This window comes from Leptonychotes weddellii, chromosome 11 (genome assembly GCF_054177405.1).
Source record: "Leptonychotes weddellii isolate Sample4059 chromosome 11, ASM5417740v2, whole genome shotgun sequence".
In the NCBI taxonomy this organism is placed as follows: domain Eukaryota; kingdom Metazoa; phylum Chordata; class Mammalia; order Carnivora; family Phocidae; genus Leptonychotes; species Leptonychotes weddellii.
The window spans coordinates 82,553,186-82,577,891 of NC_138379.1; the positions used below are offsets into that span (position 1 = coordinate 82,553,186).

At 53.9% G+C, this 24,706-nt stretch overlaps 1 protein-coding gene across 1 annotated transcript in view; it reads left to right on the plus strand.

Moving 5' to 3' along the window:
• The first annotated feature begins 1,501 nt into the window (after positions 1-1,501).
• Positions 1,502-24,706, plus strand: part of DSCAML1 (DS cell adhesion molecule like 1) — a 339,900-nt gene continuing 316,695 nt past the window's right edge. The window contains exons 1-3 of the mRNA XM_081799396.1: positions 1,502-1,678; positions 17,323-17,640; positions 21,196-21,342. Coding sequence (XP_081655522.1) covers positions 1,633-1,678; positions 17,323-17,640; positions 21,196-21,342 — 511 coding nt within the window. The 5' untranslated portion in view covers positions 1,502-1,632. The remainder of the gene's footprint in view (positions 1,679-17,322; positions 17,641-21,195; positions 21,343-24,706) is intronic.

Sequence of the window (24,706 nt, forward strand, 5' to 3'; positions counted from 1 at the left end):
ACTTATATGAGGTACCTAAAAGAGGCAAATTCAGAGACAGAAAATTAGTGATTGCCATGGGTTGCGGGGAGGAGAGAATGGGGACTTGTTGTTTAGTGGATACAGAGTTTCTGTTTGGATAATGAAAAAGTTCTGGAAAGGGATAGTGGTGATGGTTGTACAACATGGTGAAGGTACCCGATGCCATTGAACTGTGTACTCAAAAAATGATTAAAATGGTAAATTTTGTTATTTATATTTTAACATTAAGAAGAGCAAAGGCAGACTTTAATAAAAATTTTAGTTCAGAGGTCTGGAGATATCTTGGCAAAACCTGGGAATGAGGAGTCCCACTTCTTCGGTCTGAACTTAGGTAAGACATTTTGAGGAAATAAATTTTCTTCCTCTATCAAATGGAGCTAACAGCAGCCTCTCTACCTCCCTCGCTCCCTCATGATCCCCCTCTCCCCGCACACCTCAGAGGAACGGGTCAAAGCGTGCCAAGCCAAGTGGCCAGGGCAGTTGAGGTGGCCTCCATTATCCTTCAGGAGAGGAGGTCCAGCCCTGACTCTCGTTCCATTCTCAGGGCTACTGTGGACCCCTTCTCTGGATCCTGGGTGGGCCCTTATTCTGGAAATATCAACATAAGGAGAGCTTTTTAACCATAGCAACCCTGTCACAGCAGACCTGACTGCCGTGCCTTTGTCCCCAGGGCCAAACCCGGTGCCTGGCACACAGCAGGTCCTCAGCATTCATTTTGTAACTGAGATGCCCTCACTGGAGCTCTATTCAATCCCATGCCAACTTTATGCAGATTGGTATAAGGAATAAACCAATTTCTGCCTGGTGAGAAAGCTGTGGGGGTGGGGTGGGTGAAGATAAAGGAGGTAGACCCACGAGGTAGAGCAGACATTAAACTATTTATCCTAAATAAGTGTTTAAATCAGCACAACGTGCCAAGTGCGGAAGACAATTCGGCCGGGAACTGGGGGTGGCTGGACTCAGCGGAGGCTCCCCAGGAGGCAGGCTGGCAGAACTAGGGGGGTTGGAAGGGCATGCAGCTTTGAGCTTTGGGGTGGGGAGTAGCTCCGGGGGCCACCAAAGGCTCTTAGTCTGGGTTTTATTCCGAGCGTCCAGGGGTAAACTGAGTCAGAAAGAGGCAGGAAGCATTGGCCCCAGGTGACCGAGCCAGCCGGGAGACACAGGGCCTCCTTGGCCCGAGCATGGCGGGCTCTTGGCACACGTATGACACATGTCTGTGTGCGACCACAGGCTCGGAGCCGGCGGGTGGCAGGGGCCCCCAGCTTTTCGGACGGCGAATCCGGGCGAGGGCCGGACGGTCCCGACCCCCGGCCCAGTCCCTGGGCTCGCGGGGCTGGGGGCCGGCTGGGCTCCGGGCTCGCGCTGGCGCTCGCCACCCGGGGTGCCGCGGGGGGGCGGGGAGAGCGGCCGCCTAGCCCAGCCCCGCGGATGACAGGAGCCGGGGAGCCGAGGAGGGAGGAGCCGCCGCCGCCGCCGCCGAGCGCTGGGCTGAGGAGCAGAAAGAGCGGGGCGCGGAGTGCGGGCGGCTGGGAGCGCGCTGAGCGGGGGAGAGGCGCTGCCGCACGGCCGGCCACAGGACCACCTCCCCGGAGAATAGGGCCTCTTTATGGCATGTGGCTGGTAACTTTCCTCCTGCTCCTGGACTCTTTACACAAAGGTGAGAGCCGCGCGGGCGGCAGGGCGGCGGAGGCGGCGGGGCCGGGGTGCCCGGCGGGCTCCAGGTGCCCGGGGGGACCGACCTCGGCGTCTGGGCCCGGGTGGGGCGCAGCGGGGGCGGGGCGGGCACTCGGAGGGAGGTCAGGTGAGAGTGTGCCCTGGACCGCTCGGCCGGTCACCCGCGCCTGCCGTTTTGGGGCGCGCCCGCAGGGGTGGTGGTGGAGGAAGCCCTGGTCTCTCCGCCCCCGGCCGGGCCGTAGCTCTGCCCCGGACCCCTCCCCCAGCCCCTTGCCCGCTTCCTGCGGCTTGGTGGCGCTGGGACCCCGGGGTGCCCTCCGAGTGGAGGGCTCCTCGGGCCGTGACTGGTCTCCCGGGAGTCCTCGCATATTCGGGCCTCGGACTCCGCGGCTTACTCCTCCTCCGCCGCCCTGCGCCCCTCCGCCGCCTCGGACCCCCCGCGCCGCACCGCATGGCGCTCATCCGCGCCTTGGCTGGATGCAGGGCGGGGAGAGCAGGGGGTTCCGAGAGCTGGGGTCCCTCGAATGGCAAGTTTGTTCTCCAGACCCAGAGGTCGCCCTCTCCCCAGCCCCGCCTCACCACCCCCCCCCCCGCCCCCGGCACTCGCCCCGGCTTCGCTGCTTCGCCCGGGCCACCTCGGGCAGCGCGCCCCAAGGTGCGAGACTCTCCGCTTCCGCGCCGGGTCAGCTGGACATGGGGACAGTCTTCAGTTTGTGGGGGGAGGCGTGTCGCTTTCCCCGGAGAGAAGGCGTTGCTAGGGGTGGGTCCAGGTGTCCGGCATGTCCTGACTTGCTGCTGGGGCGCTGCGCACCTGATCCTCGAGGTAGCCGGGACTGGGGGTTGGAGGGGGGCAGACATTTCCGACCAGAGTCACTTGGGCACTGAGTCGGGACCAGGTTGTCGCTGGCGTTAGGGCTTCTAGGCTATCGCAGAGGACGTGCCCCGGGGCGCGCAGATGGCGGGAGATGAGGCGGCCGAACTCCGCGCCCTTGCGCAGCGGAGCACACACGCTCGTACCAGCTCAGCTTTACCTGTTCAGTCCTCTTAACTTTTCTCCTTCGCGCCCTGGGGGCGACTCCTCCCCACCCCCCCCCCCCTTTGCCCCGCGGGTGGCCCAGGCCGAGCCGCAGCTCTTGACCCCTAGGCGATGGGGGAAGGGCAATCCATAGGAGGGTTGGCGCTCGGGGAGGGGTCTAGTTTTTCCATGCGGATGCCCCCAGGGGTCTGGAGTCGGTAACCTGCCGGAGCTGACTGCAGTATCTCCCGGCTTGGGGGCGGGGGTGGGGTGGGGAGGGTGACCCTTATTTTATTTGTAAATACCGCCTGGGTAAGGCCAGACTGAAGGCCAACAGACTGCTGGGGTTTGCCTAGAGATCAGGGTGCGGGGCGAGAGGTGGCCTCTGAATCGTGGACTAAGTAGTTGAGTTTCTCAGACCCAATGGGGCCCACTGGGTGACACGCCAAGGCTGGTCTAGGTTGGTTAACCCCTTGTTCCCTGCACAGCACCCTCTCCTCCCACTTTAACGGAGCAAGAAGCCTGTCTCCTGTTCAAACCCCCCACCCCAGGCTCCCTCTCCCCAGGCTCTTCCTGCCTCCCTCCGCCCCCACAGGCTGGCTCGGCTTGCAGCTTTAATTACATTAATATTAAAAATACATAAGGTGAGGAGCGGCAGCTTTCTCTCTCGCTAGTTCTCTCTCTGCCCCCCACCCCCTTTCCATTTTGTCAGGCGAGAAAGCACAGGCCGGAGCTTCTGCACACTCTTACCCAGCTTTGTCCTCGGCCCTGCGCTCCCCACCGTCCCCCACTTCTTCCAGAGTAGCCCATTCCCCAGGAGTGGCTGTCCCTTAGCAAATACCTGAAGGACGCAGCCCTCCCCCCTTCCAGAAGCTGGGCATTAATAAATGAAGCCCAAGCTATTTGATAGGGAGGAAGCAGATGGGGGTGGGGGGGACTGGTGGAGAAAGGCCCAGAAGGCGACAGGACAGCATGAGGGGCAAAACCCTTTCCAACTTGAGAAGTTGCCACTGGCCTTGGGCCTGTGGGTAGGTTGGAGGTGCCCCGTGAGGTGGCACCTCGTGGCCTTTTGGTCGGCAGAGGCTTCACGACCCTGCCATTCAGAGGCTCCAGCATCTGTGTTGGATGCCAGGGCAATTCGCCAGGCAGGCCTTTCTTCCCCTTCGTGCCTAATTGGGTCTTAGGTGCCAGGCTGGTCCCCGGGGCCTGTTCTGCTTGGGGTGGCACGGCGGTGGGGGCGGACAGAGGCGGCTGGGGCAAGATGTGACGCGGGAAGTGGGGGGGGGGGATGATGGGGCTGGGTGCATTTTCTCTCTCGTTGCTAGTCACCCCCACGGCACCAAGGAAAATGTAAATGTGAATGTTCGAGCCTGTTACAGAAAACAATATCCTCTTGCAATAATGTGTACGTCCATCTGTGAGGAGCGGGAGGAGGCAGAGAGAGAGAAGAAAACAAGATGGGATAGAGCGTCCTCTGGATGGAATTAAGCAGTTATTGAATGTGTTTTAAGCTTCTGTTATTTCCATTCCTCTCGAAATACCTTTTTTTTTTATGAAGCCGGAGATCAGACCGATTCCCCAGAACTGAACTGGGAAGGTGTTTTAATAATCGGTTATCGAGTCTCCAATAACTGCCTTATTATTGCCCAAACAAATCCAGGTTCGGGCGGCCAGATGAACCCCAGCGAGGCTCTCTCCGTTGTTACATCCAGCGGGCCAGCATCTGTGTTGCCCTGCATTTGCATTTTTACTGTGTAAAAGAACAAGCTTCCCCGGCACTAAAATTCCTGTTTTCTAAAAGCCAAAATAATGGGTTGCATTGATTTTTTTCATTTCCCACCCCAGCCTCTCGGATGGGGACTCATGGTTCTTCTCTCTTGAGAAGACCGATTTAAAAGGCTTCGTCAAGCCATTAAGAAAATCTCTAACACTCTGTTTGGTGTCTAATTAGAAGTGGGGCAGGGGAGACGCTGGCGGAAGGTGTTTTGAAAATCTTGAAATGGCAGACACAACTTCGGGGGAAGCAGGTGAAGGATTGGTGAGCCTGGGGAGGGGGTAGGTGGGGAGAGAGGCCCCAGTTGCTAGAATAATGTGGGGGAGAATGGAATTGCCATCATGCCCGACAAACCTTTCAGATGTTTCTTATTTCTGGGCATCAAAGTCAGCTGCCTTTAATATATCTCTGCAGCAGAAAGGAGAGCTCAATTAGAAACAAAAAGCAAGTAAGCAGTTGACCCAAAGGCAGCGCTTAAGTTGAGCAGATCTCAGGAGACTGGCTGGAGAGGCTTGTTTTTCTTAAATTGAGGAACAGGGAGGAGGTGGGCAAGCGAACGGGCGTTTGGCCCAGCAGTGCTTTACTAAACAAGCAAGCCCCCAAACAGGCCGACTGGGAGCCCAAGACAGCAGGTAGGAGTCTGCCCGAGAGCACCTCTTGGACTGTTCACTTTTGACAGAGGGGTGCAGACCTCAAACCCCATTTGCCATCTCCATGTCTTCAGGAACTCCACCCCTGTCACTTGCTCGGTCCCCTACTCAGCCTGGTGAAGGTGGATTTTATTTGTGGATGAATTGAAGGGGAGGGTGGGTGTTCAGAGAGCGTTTTTTTCAGGGGTAGGGATACCAGGCTGAGAGATTCTTCCCTCCCACATGATCTTGGAAGAGGTGTTTCTTGGAGACATTTGAAGCAGTCAAGAGGAGGAGCCCCCCAGGTCCCAAAGTGCTTTCTCAGCCCTGACCCCGGGAAAACTAGCCGGGACCCAGGTGCCTGAATGGGGTGAGCAATTGTCAGCAGAGATGGCAGGGTGCCAGGAACCCAAGGGCAGGCCCTAGATTTATGTGATTTGCATACAGATTTGCACGCTGACCTAGCCAGGCCAAGAGCCTGGCCCTCTTGGTATGAGTAGCCTCTTGATTTGCGTGGCAAGGGGGTGGGGCAGGAGTGGGAAGAACTCTGGTGTTTTTGGTAGTGCTTCTCTCTTGCCTCTGAGTTTGAGGCCTACAGGGGCTCGGCGCTGAGCTCACCTGGTAAGGCAGCCCTGGAGCTTGCTTTTGGGGTAAGATGAGTGGTGATGGGCAGAGACACCCTAAGGCAGACCAGCTTGGTGTGTGGGTTGTCCCTCTTGTGCTGCAGGAAGAAGCGGGTTGAGGAGCGGGGGCACACCTGCTGTGGGAATCCAGGGCCAGCCCCAGACTTCCGGAGAGTGTGTCCTCAGAATGGAGGAAGCTGGGCACTTAGGGCTGTGGTCAGTAGTGGGAGAAGCAGCAACTGATGGGAAGAGGGGTGATGGAAGGTTTGTGGACTTCCAGCTTTGGAGGGGGTTGAGGTCCCTGAGAGAGGAGGGAAGGGCCTTTGGGCTGCTTATTCTAGCATTGCTAAGGCAGCTTCAGCGGGAAGGCGGGCGCAGGGGGGCGGGTCACGGAGGGAAGTTCTGGAGTACTTCTCTAGGAGCAAACATTCAGGGCAGCTGGAGTGCTCCTTCCCAGGGAGCCAGCTGGGACGCCTGCAGTGGGAATGTGGCTTCGGGAATGGTTTTGTCTGCATTTCCGGGGCAGGAGCAAATCCTGCCCTGGCAGGTGCGGCTCCAAGGCCTCCCAGAGTTGTTTTTTTTTTTTTTTTCCCCTGCATATCTAATGATATGGGAGGGCCCTGGCATTGGGTAGAGCCTGGGGTTGGGCTGGAGGTAGAGAAGGGAGGGCCGCAGGCAGAGCTTCGAGTCCCTCCATCCCCAATTCTTTTGATCAGAGCCTTTCATATGCTGGGGTTGTAAAGAAAAATAAAAAAGATTGCAACTCACTGGTGTGGTGGAGATTTGGAGCCAGAGCAAACCCTTCATTCATATCCTGGCTCTGCACTTACTAGATACGTGACTTTGGGTCTCTCTGAGCCTTTCTCCAGCTATTAATTGGGGTTAAAGGCGATAATACACATAAAGTAGCCAGAATGTAGTTGGTACTCAATAAATGCTAGACCTCTTCTTTTTTCCTGCACTGCTCCCATCTTCCTCCCTCTGCCCGTACCTCCGAATGGATCATCAGGTCCTGTCCTGAGTAGTTGAATCAATCAGCTGCAGTTTTGGCCAAGCCAAGTGGCTCAGACTTGTAGCAGTAAGACTGTGTGGTGGCTGGGGCAGGGGACATCACTGCTTCCTTCTGTCACCTAGCCTGGTAGCCTGCAGGACCCATCCTCAGCGAGACAGCTGAGGCCATGCAGGCACCTGGGTGTCCCTGGGAACCCAACACACTCCCTTTCCCCAACCAAAGCTAAACCACCAGTGGAAAAGAGATGAGGGTAGAGGTTGGCTCTGGACTTGGATTTGAGGGTGAGGCAAAGGCTAGTCACGCACCTGCCAAAGGAAGGCCGGGCTTGGTTGTTAAATCTCTACCATGGTTGGACAGAGTCAGAACTATCTTAGATTTAATGCCATAGCACCTATATAAATGGGTTCCACAGGGTCAGCCCCCATGCCTTGTAGCTGGATAGATTTCTGTGTCTTTCCCTGCTGGGATGAGCCTCGCTGTTTTGCAGGTAGTTTTGTGTATAGAGAACACCCCTGATAGCCCATGACCTTCGGGGTCCCTGGACCACTTCTCCCTTTATGACTCAGTCAGCCACAGGGAAGCAGCATAGGATCCAGAGGTCAAGTGCCGCCCATGGCAGGTTGTGACCTGTGGGTCCACAAGTGCAGGAGTGGCTGGGGGCCCTGTTTAACAGATGTTGGTCCATTGCCGCTTTCGCGTGAACAGCATTCGCCTCGGGTACCACCCCTGCCATCCAGCTGCTGCTCCCGTCATCCGTGCAGCCCCATCTCCCCGCGCCCTTGCTCTCCCTGATGCTCGCAATGACAGTTTCCAAGGTCACCACCATCTTCATTGAGAACAGAGTTATTCAAATGCTGGTTGCATATCCATTACGCTGTGTGTGTGTTGGAAAGAACATCGTGGACCTAGATGACAAAGCTCGGCCTAATTTAGGCAAGTTACCTAATAGTTCCTACACCTCTACTTTGTCATCTATAAAATGGGGGAAATAACAGTGCCCTGACTGTCCCACGGGTCACCTGTTATTACGTGTGTGCAAGACGGAGGAGGGGCCTGTCATTGTATATCATGTGACAACGCTTTGTAAACCAAACAGGGCAACCTATAAACACACACATGTAAAAACCACAGTAAAACCACGTTTAGCCTTATAAATCCTTTGCTGAAATGTGGGGTATAATTACGGTCACTTCATCATACAGGAACAATGAAGGTCTCCCAGCTGTGTGTGGCTGTCTCCCTGTTCCTTGGGCCCCCCACATATGGAGCATTTTCCTAGCAACATGGGGAACAGCAGACAAGGCAAAGCCAGGCAGGCAATCGTCCTCTTGGCAGTTGCCCCTGTGGCCCCAGGGTCCAGTGGGGGTGGGAAGCGCCTACCTCGGCTCCCTCCCCAGGTCCTCAGATGCGGGTTTATTCCATAGTCCTCTGGACACACGTCTGCAAGGGTGATTCTCGCGCTGGGAATCCACAGTCCTTTGTGGGAAGAGCAGTAGGCATAGAGTCCTACCTTGTGTGACCTCATTTGAGGTGACAGCTGGTACCGGAATAGGCCCTGAGAACGTGGCTGAGTCAGGGTTATGGCCACCTTGCTTCTGGGATGGCCTCCCAGAGCCATGGGGTCTAAGGGTCTCAGGTCTCAGGACCTGCTTTGGGGGTGTGAGCGAGAGATCCGATGACTGCCACGGGCAAAAGTCCTCCAGGTTGGAAGGCACCTTTGAGGATAAGAACCCATCCCCTAATCAGATGCCTGACGCCCTGTGCAGCTTTCCCTCAGGAGGCTTTTCTTCCTCCGCTCCAGCACCTCCGGCCGCAGCAAACCCCTTCCTCTGAAGGCAGCCCATTCTGGCCACACAGTTCTGACTATTACAGAGCTCATCCTCAGAATCCGCCAAGACGTCTGGGTCTTGGGCCTTCTGTTCACTGGCCCTGGTTCTGCCTTTTAGGCCCCAGAGAGGCAGGTGAAGCCCTCTTCCACTTGACAGTGCTCTGACAATCTGCAGACAGATGTCTGCCCTCCGGAGGCCGCGCCTGCAGGCATCCAGCACCCCTGGTTGCTCTACCCCTCCCCCATCAATGTCTTGTCGTTTCCCCACGAGGCCCCCCTCCCCCCCCCATTTCCTCCGTTGCTGGGCTCTACAGGTCGGGTGGCCAGAATTGAAAGAGCAGTAGAGACAGGGGTCTGCTCCCAGTTGGGACTGGCGAGCTGTGTACCTGGGGTGAATTACTCTGCCACTCTGGGCCTCAGGCTCCCCATCTGTAAATGAAGGAGATTGGACAAAATAATCTCTTAAATCCCTCAAGCGTTAACCATCTAAATCTAGGACTCTCTAGGGACAACTGTGCTGTCTGAGCCTACTCCCTAGAAAGACCTTCTGGCCATAAGGGGCCTTCCCTTCCCAGGGCCTGTCTACCAGGGGCTGGGAGATTAACGAGTCTGTTCGACTGTCAGCTGTTGGCTCATAACTCCTGGAGCCGGTGGTGAGGGGCCTTGTAGGTGGAAGGATGACTGATCTTTACTGGGTCTTACAGGTTTCTGGTTGCCAGTTATAGGAACTATGTTTGTGCTGAGGATCTTTAAAAACAAAACCAAAAAAGCCTCTGTTTCTGATGGGGAGGTGAAGGCCTTGGGCGTTTGGAGCAGAGCTGCTCATCAGGATAGGACAGCTTCCCTAGGGAAATTTGCCGATGGAGACTTTCTGGTCATCTCCAGGACCAGGGTAGGGGCTGCTGACATTTAGTTGTGGGGGTGGGAGGGTGTCCTAGGGATGAAATGTTGAAAGCCCGGGACAGTCCCAAGTACATAAGAAATGTCATACCCCAAATTGGTCTCCTGCATCAGAAACCCCGCTCATGGTGTGTTCACACGCTGGAGACCGTCTGAGTCTAGAATGTGATGTGCCCATTGAGAAATGCAGCCACGGTTAGCTGTGTGAACAAACCTAGGCGATTACTTGACCTAACATCCTGCTTTCTTTTTCTTTCTTTCTTTTTTTTCTTTTTTAGTTTCAGAGGTAGAATTTAGTGATTCCTCAGTTGCATATAACACCCGGTGCTCATTCCACCAACTAACCTCCTGTTTTGTTATCTGTAAAATGGGGTTTTGTGCAGGAGCTACATGAGAGGTGGTTGTAGGGGTTAAATGAACCATAATGCAAGGCAAGGGCTGCTCACAGTGCCTCCTGACAAAATAGATGCTAAAAAGAAATGGTGATGGTGGCGATAAGTGGTAGAGCAGGTGTGCTAGGTTTGGGGGGAAGCACGGAACTTGGTCTGGGCTGCTCCATCTTGTCCTGGGGCAAGTACCAACTCAGACTGCCTGCAGATGCTCTGACCCTGTCTGGGGAGGCTTGCCCCTCTCCTCCCTAGGGTCTAGACTCGAAATATCTCAAAGGTGCCAACACACAAGGTGCAGGTGTTCTGATGAAGGAGCCAGACCCTGTCTCGCGGGTCTTGACCCGGGTTTTGGACGAACAGGGTGATTGAGCTGAGGTCCCACTGGTGGATCTCCTCTGGACCAGTTTTTCCAAGTGTGGAATACGAACAGAGTGAGGGCAGATAATATAGCTTGTGTGAAAGCCTTTGTGTGCAGATGCAGCGCGGTAATGAACCTGGCAAATTAACCCAAGAAACTCACCAGGCCAGATCGGCATTAAAAAAAAAACAACAACTCTGTGTGAGGCCTGGGGGCAGCAGCATGTGGCTCTTGCAATGCTTTGTCGCTATTGATCACACCACTACTATTTTATTAACTCGATCACCAAATTAAGTTAATTAACGTGGTGCTAAGGCCCTGTCAGCCAAGCCCATGAAAACTGGCTGTTGTTGGAAAAGGTGATACCGAAGTCTGGTGTGGCAAATCTACTTTTCTCTAGGGAGTGTTACTCCGACTTGTAGGCAGAGGACCACATGCATCAGAAATAATTTCTCCCGTGGTGAACCTGTTAGGTAAGGTTCTGCATTTTTAACCAGCCCTCCAGCTGATTATACATAACATCCGAGAACTGTCTTAAGTAATAGTTGTTGCTAGTGCTGTAGTGAGTACTTGTGGTGGGATATTTACTCCCACCATTTGCCTGTTAAGATAATACTCATAACAATAGCAACAGATACTTATGTGCTGCCAGGCACTCAGAGATACCAGAAACTGTCCTTTACATCAACGCATCTAGCCTAACAACCCTTGAGGTCACCCCATTTGATGGATGGGGAAACTAAGGCACGCAGAGGTGAGGTTATCTTGCCTGAGGCCACGTTGCTTGTAAGTGGCAGAGCAAGGATTCAAACCTGGGGAGCCTGGCTCCAGAGTCTGGGCCTTGAACCACTGTGCGAAGTGCCCAGTGCCGTGCGAGGCCCAGGGGAGAGAGTGGTGACAGGGACAGGGAGCTCACAGCCCTGCAAGGGAGGCCTACCTACTCCTCCTGCCCTTGTGGCCCTGGGGACCCACTTGCTGTACCCAGGCATGGACACCCCTTGCCGGCTCTTGCCCGTCTCTGGGGGGCGGGTTGCAGGTCCAGCCCAGACAGATGCACCTGGTTGAAAAGTCCAGGGAATGAGATGAGTAAATATTGTAAAGGAAGAGAACAAAATGACTCACTTCTCCCAGTGGAGGTGTTAATATTTCAGTCCCCTTGGGTTGTCATTTATGGTGAGTGACATGGGGACAATTCGGCGGACACTTGGGAGGAAGCCTCAGCGGGCCAGACACCCCCAGCCCAGCCCAGGCAGGCGGGGTGGGGGCCCACGGGTGTCAAATACGCGGGGTGTCAAGTTTCCTTCGCCAAACTAATCCTGATGGCCAGACGGCTGGTGGGCCAGCGCTGGAGTGGATGTGATGGATATTTAGGTTTCAGTGGTGACCCTGGGGGCAGCCCAAATGCCTGGGGGCATTTCTGGTTTAAAAATATTGCGCTGCTATTTCTACGCTTCTAATCTCCCAGCGATTTGGAGCCTGTTTTCTGAAACACGGCATCGGGGTGGTGTTCCACGTTAAACGGCAGAGAAGATTAAATGGGTTTAAGTCTGGGCGTCTGTCACATCACATCCAAGCCTATAACTTCCATTTTCTATTAAAAATCCATTTCTCCCTTTGACCAGAAGAAGCTTTGCTGTTGATCTGAATGTCTCCCTCTTTATTTATGAAGTGTTTCCCCTCCTCTCGTTTTCTCTGTAAATATGCCTGCTTCTGTCTGCAGAGAATAAAGAGCTGGGGCTGGGGGCGGGGGTGGGGTGGGGGGAGCAGCTGAGATTTGAGGGGGAAGTAGGAGTTTCCTGCATGAGGATGTGGTTTCCAAACTGGGACTGGTTTCCAGAGAAGTGTGGGGGGGCGCCTCCTAAGGCCCCAAACTTTGAACTCTCCAACATTGAGACAGAAAACACTTGGGCTTGGGACCAGACAGACCTTGACCGAATATTGGCTCTGCCTCCTTCTAGCTGTACAATCTCCCTGTGAGCCTCTTTTTCTTTACTGGTAAAATGAGACTAACAGGACCACCTTGGACCTTTGTGTGAGGATTAAATGAGAGAATGTCCTAGAAGCACACAAGCCCGGTGCCAGGCACGCAGCAGGTGCTCAATCAATGTGAGTCTCCTGTCTTTTGAGAACTTGTACAATTAGCTAAGCCACTAAGCCTTCAGGGAAATAAGTGTAAGGTCAAAATGAAGTTAGGCATAGGGCTACAAGGACTTGCATGAACTCAGTTGCTGAGCCTGCAACCGCCGCCCCCCATTGCCTTCCACCACAGAGGGGGCCCACATGCCAATCTGGCTGTTTCTGCCTCTTCTCCCCAAGCCCAGCCAGTGCTCTCACCTGGAAGGTTTCTTTTTTTTTTTTTTTTTAAAGGTTTTATTTATTTGAGAGAGAATGAGATAGAGAGAGAGAGCATGAGAGGGGGGAGGGTCAGAGGGAGAAGCAGATTCCCTGCTGAGCAAGGAGCCCGATGCGGGACTCGATCCTGGGACTCCAGGATCATGACCTGAGCCGAAGGCAGTCGCTTAACCAACTGAGCCACCCAGACGCCCTCACCTGGAAGGTTTCTGTGGGGTCCCCCAAACATGCTGTCCCCTGGCTGCCACAGAGGCATTGTTCAGGCTGGCCTCTCTGTGGGAGTGCCTTCATTTAGATCTTCCTTCCAGGCTCAGCTGGAGCCCCCATCCCCAAAGCTGTCTCCTAGCTGCTGAATAACTTACATGTCCCCTCAGGGGCCTCTCCTCAGAACTGGTACTTTCCATGCACACTGCCCAGGGCTCTGGGTTAACCCTTTCCTGTTCTCCATCTCCTTTACAAGCTCCTGGAAGGTGGTGTCTCCCTCCCATGGCTGTGGTTCTGCTGAGCATGTGGCTGGGGCTTTGTAAATATCTCCTGAAAGAACAGGTCTTTCCTGGTCCCCGGGGTTAGAAGGGACCTGGGGAAGGTGAGCCTGGAAGAGTACCAGAGTCAGCTGAGGGGAAGTAGGGGTGGAAGAGGGTCTTGAATTCTGCAGGGCTGCAGAGTGGCCCTGTGCCCTGGTCACCCTTTGCAGTAACTGTGGGCACCCTGGACCCCTCGGAAGTCGCTGGGATGCGAATAGCAGTCCTGTCCCTCCTAGTCACACATCCTCTCTATGGGGAACCAAGTTCTTCCGCATTCTCTTTTCCCTGCTCTGCAGTCCCGGAGGGCAGGTAAGATGGTGCAGTTCCTCTCTTTTGTGAATGAGGACATCGAGGTTCAGAAAGGCTAGTGGTTTGCCTGAGGTCACACAGCAGGTCCGGGGTGAGCTCCAGGAGGGAAAGCAGTTCATCCGACTCCTACCAGGGCTCTGTCTGTTGTACCACACTTCTGTGCTCCTCTTAGAGCTTGCTGAGGCTTTGTCCCTGCTCTGAAGATTTGAACAGGGGCCTGAGAAGGAGGGAACCCCTCCCCTGATAGAGGCCATGCCAGACTCCATGAGGTTGGAGTGAGGCCCTTGCTACTCCCCGTTTTATGGCTGGGTGACTGAACATACCCATGGCTGCTGTGGCCACTCCCTGGTGCCCCTTGTGCCACCCTTCATCTCGGCATGAGGCAGAGATTTGAGATACTTGGTGGTCAGTGCCTCAGTTTCCCCTTTCTAGATCTGTTCACTCCTTTCTCTTGGCAGGTGGGGTGAGGCTAAATTAATGTTTATTGGAGGGCTTCTGCATTCTGGGCTGACAGGTGCCTTGTGATGGTAAAGTATGAGCACGACGTAAGTGCAAAATGCTATTGTTTTACACCTGAGGGTGATGTTTCATAATGGCAATGCACTGTCAGAGCTGTAAGCAGAAATGAATGGTGTGTCTCATCCTCCCCAGCTCCCCCAGACTCAGAAGACAGCAGCTCACATCCCGAGGTGGGAGAAATATGAGGCTACTCACCTTTTGCTATAAATCTGCTGTTTCATCAGCCCTGACAGGTGGCTGGACAATCCCAGTCAATTCATCAATTAAATCCACCCACTTGTAGTTGTCGAGAACCCCGTGTCCTTGGCTCTGGCAGGACTCAAGGCTCAGAGTGCAGGAAGGCTGCTCTCATCGCGGCTGGGGCTCCTGGTGGGAGCAGAGGAGGCCTGGGGAAAGGGGCAGTCTTGCAGGTGGGGGCGTGGCACGGATTTGGATTTCCAGCAGGGAGAGCGGGAGACTAGGACCGTGTTTGGGGTGGAGTTGAGATGGAAGGAAGGATAGGGAGAGGTGCCCAGCCTGGAAAACCAGATTTTGTGGTTTGTCTTCAGCGTGGTTCACACAATAGAGCAGCTCTATCCCTGGGCCCCAAAGTAAGGCAACACTGGGCTCCAGTCCCAGCTCCGGCACTTACACTGTATTACTTTGGAGGAATTCGTTAACTTTGAGTCTTAATTTCCTTATCTGTGAGGTCAAAATAACAATACCATCCCCTAGGGAGCCATGAAGATTAAGTGAGATAATATCTATAATGGGTCTAGCTCCGAGCCTGGCCTATGGTTGACAGTGAAAACCATGGTGGCTGTTCTCATTGCTGGTGGTATTATTATTACTGAGGGCTACATCATAAACAGTTTCTCACCCTGTTCTTGGGTCCGATAATTCCTGAATTCCTCTCTGTCAGGAATCTTTCTCCGCTTACCAAGTCCATTTGTCAGGCACAGTGTAGAGTCTTTCTGTACCTTGACGGATTTTTGCCTCCCCCAATCCATAAAGCTGCCACAGAGAGGGTGTCTGATTAACTAGGTTGTCTCAGGAAGCCTCCAGAACCCCGGAGTGATGTCCCTGCTCCCAGAGGCTAAGCATTGTCTGAAATGTCGAGTTCAACAGGGGCCCTTCCCACGAGGAGTGTGTGTGTATCTCTGTGTGCAGGTATTTTAATCCTCTACTTGACCATCTAAATATGGATGTTGGTGGCCAGGTGGTGTTTGAGGAAGGTGAAAGCCCCCTTTTTATTATTGCAATGGTTACAATCATCTAATTGTATAGAAGTCAGACTCTGGGCTCAGATTGCCCGTGTCTGCATCCCAGAGCCCTCGCTCATTGGCTGCAGGGTCTTGGGTAAGTTGCTTTGGTCTCCCAGTGCCTTACTACCCTCATCTGTAGGCTGGGATGAGAGTAGTACCCAGCACATAGGGTTGTTGGAGTGTTAAAAGAAGTCCTATAGGTAAAGTGCTTACAACAGTGCCTGGCATGTAGAAGATGCTTCTCAAATATTTGTTGAATGAATCTCAACAAGGAAATCTCACGGAAGGTGAGCAGGCCCATGGAAAGGGAGCCTGGCAAATTTGGGTCCTAAGAGAAGCCTTCCTAAGCCTTCTTTGCTGACCTGTGCAATGCTGTGATTTCCTGATCTTAGAGAATACCCAACCACTGTGAGTTAGGCATGTTTCTGAGCTTCTGAGGTTCCCCCTCAGAAGACGGGCCCCTTTCTTGCTCCTCAGAGCAGGCTTGCTCACCCACCAGCACTGGGGCTCTCACAAGGGGAGGCAGTGTGAGGAGGAGGAGGGAAAGGTGAGACCACTGCCTCCCCAAGAGCCTTTCAGCTGCTAAGGGTGCTGTGCCTGGTGGGGACAGCAAATGCATTTGCTGCTAGGAGGATGCCCCCTGACACCCCAGCAAGGAGCCCATGAATGTGTTTTCCAGCACTACTTCTAATGGCTTCATCATGGCTTTTTATGAGATGATGTGAATTGCTCTGACCAATGAGGCTTAATGGCCTCCCTCAATGAGCTGCCCGGTATATTCTCCCTGGAGGCTCGGCTCAGAGTTAAGCCAAGAATATTAATACAATCCGGATGCAGGCCCTCCTCCTTCTCATAAAGTTGTGGAAATTGAGGTCAAGTTGGGTTCCCCGCAACGTTCTTTAAATAAGCAGCAGAGTGGTTTGTTTGCTCCTTGATCTTCCCGGTGGAGAGGGAGGGGCTTGCGGGAGCTGGAGACCTGGGCCTGGGCCCTCTCTTCTTCCGGGCTGTCCCCACTTGTTCCAAGGTGGCCCATCTTAGGGAGGCAGGGTCCTTAGCAGGGAGGGAGGGCCTGATACCACCATTCAGGGCTGCATCCCATCGGGCAGGAGAGCCTGAGGCCACATGCGGGTGTGAGAGTTGCAGACAGCTGTCCTCGCGGTCAGGTGGCCCTGCCTCAGTCACGCAGCTACAGTCCTGAGCACGTTCTCCCGCGTGACGGGGTGCTGTAATGGGAACATGTCAGAGAGTCAGAGATGCGTGAGGTCTTTGTAGCCCTGTCCACCCCGCCACCCCCAGCATTTTATAAGCGAAGGAGCCGATGGACAGAGAGGGCAAGTGTCACCACGGTCAGTCCGTGTCAAGGCCAGGTTTAGAACCTTGGGGGGGGGTCTCTTGCTTCCCGACCCAGATCTTATCCACCCACAGTACCACTGGTCCTCATTCGGCCCTCGGGGGCTGGGCCTTTCCCAGAACGGCCTCCACAGGTGGAAGACCCACTCCCAGGGTCTCCTATGGTTTTCTCTGCTCCAAGCAAGCATCCTCCTTCCTCTTAGCACGGTCTTGAGACCCTTCACCTTTCCCCCTATGGTATGATAGAAAGTGCACGAAGATCCTCCCTAGGAGAGATGGGTTCAAATTCCAGTTCTGTTGCTTATTAGCTGCGTGTTCTCTGGACATCACATAACTATTCGCAGCCTATAGAAGGGAATGATTAAAAAAAAAGACACCAGCTCCTGTCAGGGTTGTGCGGATGAATGGAGGTCATGGGTGTGAACCTGCCTGCCATATAGTAGTTGCTCAATAAATGCTTATAGTCTAAGCAATGTCAGCTTCTCTCCCAATGTCAACAGTGGAGGCCAATAGTGGATCATGGCTTCGGCCCCTTCAACCTAGCACACTGAGGGCCAATCTCTTCTCCGTGGGCTTGGCTTGGCATGGAAAGTGAGATGTTTTTAACTTTTGCCACTCTCGTGCTAGGCTGGAAGCTTCTGCGGGGCAGGAACTGTCTCCCGTCTATCCGGCCAGCGGGGAAGTGCTTCCTGAGCGACTGGTGTTTGAACTCCGAGTGGGGGTGGGGCCCACGCCTCAGTGGCCCGGGAGGTTATTACCAGCACGTGGCTAATCCAGCTTCTCCTCTCCCCTTCCCTGCAGCTCGCCCTGAAGATGTCGGCACCAGCCTCTACTTTGTAAATGACTCCTTGCAGCAGGTGACCTTTTCCAGCTCCGTGGGGGTGGTGGTGCCCTGCCCGGCCGCGGGCTCCCCCAGCGCGGCCCTTCGATGGTACCTGGCCACGGGGGACGACATCTACGACGTGCCGCACATTCGGCACGTCCACGCCAACGGGACGCTGCAGCTCTACCCCTTCTCCCCCTCCGCCTTCAATAGCTTTATCCACGACAATGACTACTTCTGCACCGCGGAGAATGCAGCCGGCAAGATCCGGAGCCCCAACATCCGCGTCAAAGCAGGTAAGGTGCCAGCCACCTGCTCGCTGCCGGGAGCTCCGTCTGGAGGGCGGTGAGGATGGCGAGCGGGCAGAGCCCCTCCTTCTGGGGAGCCCCGTGTGCTGTGCTCAGGGGAGGGGCGTGGAGGAAGTCCGTCTCTCGAGGGAAGTTTTCTAGGGCTTTGGAATCTTAGCTGCCCGCTTACTGCATGTCCTTAGTCCAAGAGAACACTCCTCCGAGCCCGCACTTTCCCCTGAGAAGTTGCCGCCAGAACCTGCCCAGTGCCCGCTCCACGCGATGGTTACCTGACCCAGCGCTCATTTAAATCCCGTGCTCGCTTCAGTGCTTGAGTCCTGGAAAACACACCCAGTGAGGTTCTTTCTTTTAAAAACCCTTTTATTGAAATACCTAAGGAAAAGTGCACATATTATAAGTAGATAGCTTGGTGAATTTTCACCAACTTTAATATCCAGATCAAGATACACAGTATCAGCCCCTCAGAAGCCCCCCCTCATGCTCTTTTCTGTCACTATTCTCCTGGGGGAAACCACTGTCCTGACTTCTAACAATACAGGTGTTTGCCTGTTTTTGTACTTTATATAAATGGAGGCCTATGGTGGGTATTCTCTTGAATCCTTTGCACACTATGATGTTTGTGGGATTTACCCCTGCTGCTGGGCATCGTTGAATGGGCTTGTTCCTTGTCATAGCTGTGTGGCTGTTCTATTGTTCGACTCTACCGTGTTTATTTATCCATTCCTCTGTTGATGGATCTTTGAGTATACTCTATCTCATGAGAAGAGGCATTTAGGTAAACGTCATGATGGAAAATTTTAGCAGTGAAGGATTTTGGTCTTTGGAAGGGTCGATGGAGGCAAGGAGGTAAGGGTTTTTCAGCTGTTGTCTTTAAAGAAAATAGAAAATAGAAAATCTCCTTTCTCAGGGTTAGGTCAGGAGTCAAGGGAATGGCTTAAATCAGCTCTTAATTAGGATGTCATGATGTACTAGTGTGTCCTCATCATTTGTAAGGTGTGCCTTAAATAATAATGGGGCACTGAAGTTGGGGGAACAACTGCAAGAAGAGCTTTTTGGGTGGGAGAGGACAGGTAGGGTTTTAGCTAGCCCACTGGGGTGGCACCAGGCTTGGAGGCGCCGTCTTTCCTGATGAATGTGTGGGTGGGGGGAGGGAAGAAAAATAGGTTCCGGGAAGGCCTCCCAACCTGCCTGCCAAGTGACAGATCCTGCAAGATCTCTGACTTCCAGGTTCCTTCTGCTTCAGGAATGCCTCTCAGAGGTCCAAGTTTCCAAGTAGCTAGGAACAGGTATATACAGGGGGTGAAGTGGGGTGGGCGCTGTTAATTAAAGAGCTAGTCTTCATCCTGTTGGCTTGCTTGCAGCGAGATGTGAGCTCTTAGAACCCAGGACCATGCTCAGCGTATCTCTCCTGGGGCTCCCCGTGGAACCTCCTCCTTTTTTTTTTTTTTAAGATTTTATTTATTTGACAGAGAGAGACACAGCGAGAGAGGGAACACAAGCAGGGGGAGTGGGAGAGGGGGAAGCAGGCTTCCCGCAGAGCAGAGAGCCCAATGTGGGGCTCGATCCCAGGACCCTGGGATCATGACCTGAGCCGAAGGCGGACGTTTAACGACTGAGCCACCCAGGCGCCCCTCCCCGTGGAACTTCTTTTCAGGAGTAGGTCCTTTGCACTGTTCCCCTCACACCACTAGGTGCTGGGCTGGGATCCCTGAGACAAGGGTTTGGTGCAGCTCTGGCCTCCAGCGTCTGGAGGTGCGGGCTGTTTCCTGTTACGTGCCTGTCACTGGGTTAGGATGCAGTTTTCACAATAATCCTATAAAGTGTTTCTTACAGATGAGGGACTAAGACAAGGAGAAGTTAAGAGGCTTGCCCAAGGGCACATGGCCCATGGGTCAGAGGTGTAGCTGTAATGACAAGCAACCTTCCCGCAGTGCTTCCCTGGGCCAGGCCTTTTACACGCTATTACCATCATTGTTGTGTCCTTTTACAAATAAGGAAACTGAGGCCCCAAAGGCTAACCAGCTCTGGTGCAGGGTCACGCAGCAGCTCAGAGGAGGCGGCAGGGGCTGCTTGCTTGCTCCTCACCGCTGGCCTCTGCGGACCCCCTGGGACCCTCCCAGGGGGTGTGCCCACAAACCCCAGTTCTTTCGACTCTTCCCCTTTGCTTCCCTCCTGTGTTCGCTCCCCCTTGGCCTCCTGCGTGCTCTCCTCACATCCACGGGCAGTGCCCTGCCCACAGCCCCCAGAGAAAGGGCCGAGCGGCTCTCCTCTCCTCTCCCCCATCTCTGCCTCTCCTCCACCTCAGCTGTATCTCTTGCCCACCACAATCACCACACCGAGGCGGGGAAAGACGAAGGGCCTGGGGAGGCTGGGCAGGGCTGGCCTGACTGGAGACACAGCCAATTAAGTGGCTCTTGATGAAGCCAGAGGGGCTGCAGGTGCACAGCCAGAGGGCCGCAGGGCCCCGAGCATCACCCTGGCAACCGTGGCTGGGAGAGCCCGAGGGCACGCTGCCCAGGTGCCTGCTAAGGGACGAGGTCGGGAGGCAGTGGGGATCTGGATGCACCAGCCCTGCTTGGCAGAGAAGGGGTGGAAGGATGGAGTGAGCCCACAAGAGGCCAAGCAGAGGAGGACAAGGGAGAGGCAGAGGCCGGCCCCTGGGCCCCACCCCCAAGGCCCAGCCAGCCCACCCACCCATGGGACCTCACATGTAGAGTGGCTGCAGGTGACAGCACCCCCTGAAACCAGCCCTGGGACTGAGGTAGGGGGCCTCCACTGCACACGCTGCAGGGAAGGAAGAGCTAGTTGTGGAGGTGGGGCAAGCCGGGGGTCAGGCTGTAGGCAGTGTCGAGATAGGAGGAAACAGTAAGGATACTTTGTTTTGGAGAATCTTGGAGACCGTCCATTTTCAGAGATAATCACAGTTTTAAATATTCTCTTCCATTGTCCTTATAAACCACCAAGCCGTTCCAGAAAATTCTGTGTGTCAACTCTGTTTTTCCCAGGCCACCTTTCACATTGAAGTGGCACAAAAATCTGTGGTTAGGTCATGTGTCACAGTTTTTATTTTCGGCAAATTATGGTCACCATGCCCCCAACTATCGCCACCCTGGGCCAGGCATAATGCAGGAAATCAAGTGTGGTTTCCTTTGAGGAATTCTATTGTATTTCCTTGTTACCTACATATCCTCTTGTTGGATGTGCTGCCCTCAGGCTCCTCCAATCCAATGGTTTATTAAATACTCACTGAAATTAAAAAGGTTCGAAGTTGGACTTAGGGCCTTGCAGAGGGAGACTGGATATTTCTGAGGGAGAGTAGGCTGTCCAGTGGAGCAGGGAGGAGGTTGCTCAGGCAGGAGTAAGATCATGGCAAGAACTTCTGGGCTGGTTAAATGGGAGGTGGGGGAGGAGGTGATGGGGGGTGGGTGGTGAGGCCTGGGGCTGCTGAGGGAGCTGAGCTGGCTCTCTGTTCCCTTCTTGGGCCCCCACCGCGTCCCAGCCTTGTGACACCCCCCTTCTTCCCACCCCCTCATCTCTCTGCAGTTTTCAGGGAACCCTACACCGTCCGGGTGGAGGATCAAAGGTCAATGCGTGGAAACGTGGCCGTCTTCAAGTGCCTCATCCCCTCTTCAGTGCAGGAATATGTTAGCGTTGTGTCCTGGGAGAAGGACACGGTCTCCATCATCCCAGGTAAGGCGGGACTGTGGGGCCGTGGCAGGGAGGGGTGCTGGGGCGAGAGGAGAGATGAAGCAGAGGTGCTGAGTTGGTTGTTGAGCTGAGCTCTTGAGTTTGGTTCTGGTGATTGATTCATTCTTACTGTTCTGGTGATGCTTTGGCCCAAAAGCATCTTTGGTCTTGGCTTGGTACGTCTGTGTGCGGGGCGGTGAAAACCCATATGCTGGTGGCCTCTGCTCAGTGTGCGAATGTCCCGTCCGACACAGGATGGGTCCGACTCCCCCAAAAGAGTGGAGCCCCCGTCCTTCCTGGCTCCTGGGTCTTTGCTTGCCTTTGCTTTTGGTGGTGGGAGGTGAAGCTGGAAGCCCCTTCACTGTGAAGGGCTGTGTAGGGAGAGGAGCTCGGAGCCGGCTGTGTCCTGCGTTCCCACATCAAGAGACTAGAGCAGTGAGCACCGGGTCCTCAGAGGACCAGACCTGAGTTTCATGCCTATGGGACTTTTTTTTCATGAGTTGGCTGAAGACCCCGTTAGGATTCTAGCTGGCCTCGCTCTCGCCTGGTATTGGGGGAAGAGGTTAGTACCATGTCATAGGTTCACCTTGTTAGAGCAAGCCTTCTGTTACTGGCTCCCTTTCCCTTCAACAGGAAATCAGGTCTGGAAACCCCAAGAGAGGACCTCAAGTCCTTGAAATACCTCTTGGCCTCTGGTTACAAAATGGTGGGTTTTTTCCCCACCGCTCGGCATCGCTGCCTTCATCCTGGCACCTTGCGTGGGCTCTCCTGCTTTTTCTTCCTTTCTCTGCTGAGGACCTTGGTTTCTCCTTTCTGTGAAATGGAGGGACTTGGCCAGGTGCTGAGTGCCCCTACAGCATTGATGTGCCATCGTTGGCCGTATAAGATGATTCCAGCTGCCAGGTTTTTGGGTTAGGTAGGGGAGGCAGAGATCTATGCATGACACTTGTAAAACCGGGGTTCTTAATCCTGCTACACATCTGAGTCCCGGGGGAACTCTTTGAAAAACACTGGTGCTTGGGACGGACTCCAAATCAGTATCTCAGTGGGAGAACCTGTGCATCAGTATTTTTAAAGCTCTTTCCCCGGTTCCGACATCTAGCTAGGAGAAGAGCTGATGCTTAGGCATATTTACTGCTAACGTGGCAGGCTACTCTTCTGGAGACACTAATTTGTCTTTTGCTCCTGGTACTTTTTCCTTCTCTCAGTTCCAAGCAGATGGCCAGGCCATTATGTTTCCCAGCCTCAGAGCTCCTAGCAGGACAGGAATCCGAATCTACTTGAAGACAGCTGCTCTTCCTGCCTTTTGTAAAACCATAAGCTAATAGGAAAGGTTAGAATGGGTGTTCTGGCTGGCGAAGAGAGCCTCTGAGGACAAGGAACAAACGGGGGACAAATGAATCCCAGGGATGGGACTGGGACTATGGGCCACTTAGTGGGTACAGCTGGAGGAAGCAGTGGGACCCCACAATGGGGGGCTGTGTGTGGCTCCACAGGGTCTGGGGCGGGGGCCAGGGTTCTCGCGTCCAAAGGAGGCACGAGGTGCACAGCCAAGACCCAAAGGGATCATGCAGGCAGGGACAACCGGCTGGTAAGAGACCCCAGACCTTGACACATTCCTGGGGGAGGCCCCAGTAATGAAGATCGAATGGCCCGTTTATCCAACAGAGTCAGAGTGAAGGTGCTTTACAGAACATAAAGAAATGTGGTATTTCTTATACATTTGAGTTTATGGACTAAGAGTTATATTCATTAAAATATTAATTAGTAGTAGTAGTAGTAAATAACAGTTATTATCTGAGCATTTACTATATGCCAGGCACTGGCTAAGAAACTTTCACGTATGATCTCATCTTATCCTCATAAAAATCCGGAAGTATATTTTCCCCTCCACTTCACAGAAGAGGAAACTGAGCTCACAGAAGTCAAGTCACTTCTTCTGGGTAATGGATCCATTAAGCAGGGGGCCAAGGCTTGAACTCAGGTCTGTTCTTTCAACCTGTGCACTCACCCCTACACAGACCTGCCTCCCTGCACCATGCAAATGTGTCCAGTGGAGTGTTACTGTGAGGCTTTAAGTATGTGCTGTAGACAAGGAGGGCCTTGGCCTCAGGAAGGGGAACAAAGTCAATGTTGGATTTTAGGGAAGGCTTTGTGGAATTGAGGTGAGTGCAGTGATAAAGAGCCTGGACCCTGGGACCAGACTGCCAGGGTTGAGACTCACCCCACTGTTTAACCAGCTGGGCAGGTCATTTGCCCCATGGTGCCTCAGTTTCCCCAACTGCAATAAAATGGGGATGATGATTGACCTACCTTATAGGGTTTAAGAAGTTAATCTATGGGAAACGTTCTGAATGCTGCCTGGTACACCGAGGACAGCTGTGGCTTTGATGATGATAATGGGGTGGAAGAGCGCATTCCCTCCCTCTTGGGGTTTCCTGTTGTGGTGTATCTGTTTCCACTACGTCACAGGCTCTGCGTCCCCCGTTAGACTGAGTTTCCCAGGGTGGGAACTGGCTGGTTTTCATCCACACATCCCTGGCTTCTGACACACCCCCTTGCACGTGCAGGGCAGGTGCACACTCAGTGTTCCAGGGGAGCGTGAATGGATGGTTGGAAGTGTTCTGAAGGAATGTGGGGACGGCATTGATGTAAGGGTGAGCACGGTGGGCGTGGGGAGGTACGAAGTCCAGCTCAGACGGGAGAGAAGGCAGGTTTACCTGACTCCTATGTGTAGGAGCTGGAGGCAGTGAGCTTCCCCAAGGTGACCCTGGTAGTTGGTGCTTCAGGGCTGTCTTTGATGCCAAGACACGGCTGGTGGCCCCAAAGGGCATAATTATCAGGAAAGTGGGCTTGATGCTAATCTGCGGGGCTCTGGTAAACTTTGGTTCTATAGCACCCCTTTCTTTCCTTTAGCCTTGGAGAATTTTCCTCCTCTGCCCAGCCCTCCAGCACCATCCATAATCATTCGAGATCCTTCTACAGCTATGGTTTAGATCCAGGGACAGACTTTCCAAAGCACATGAATCCAACTAACACGCTCCCAGAGGAATCCATGAGAACCTATATTGAAGTTTTGCTTCCTCCAGGCTCTGTAGATGAGAGGCCAGAACTTGGGCCCACATGCTGCATGCTTTAATTTTGGAAAATGCAAATTGTTTATTGTTTTTTTCCCATAAAAATAGGATTCTCTGACATCCATACACTGTACCCAGTGTGTGTGTGTGTGTGTGTGTGTGTTTTGTCTGGGAGGTTGGATGGCAGCTTCTCATGGTGGGGGAAGATTTAATGATTAGATTGCCTTGGAGTTAAGGAAGGATCAAGGAGCCTGTTATTTCCCCCTGCTGCCTTAGGGTCGGCTTCTGGA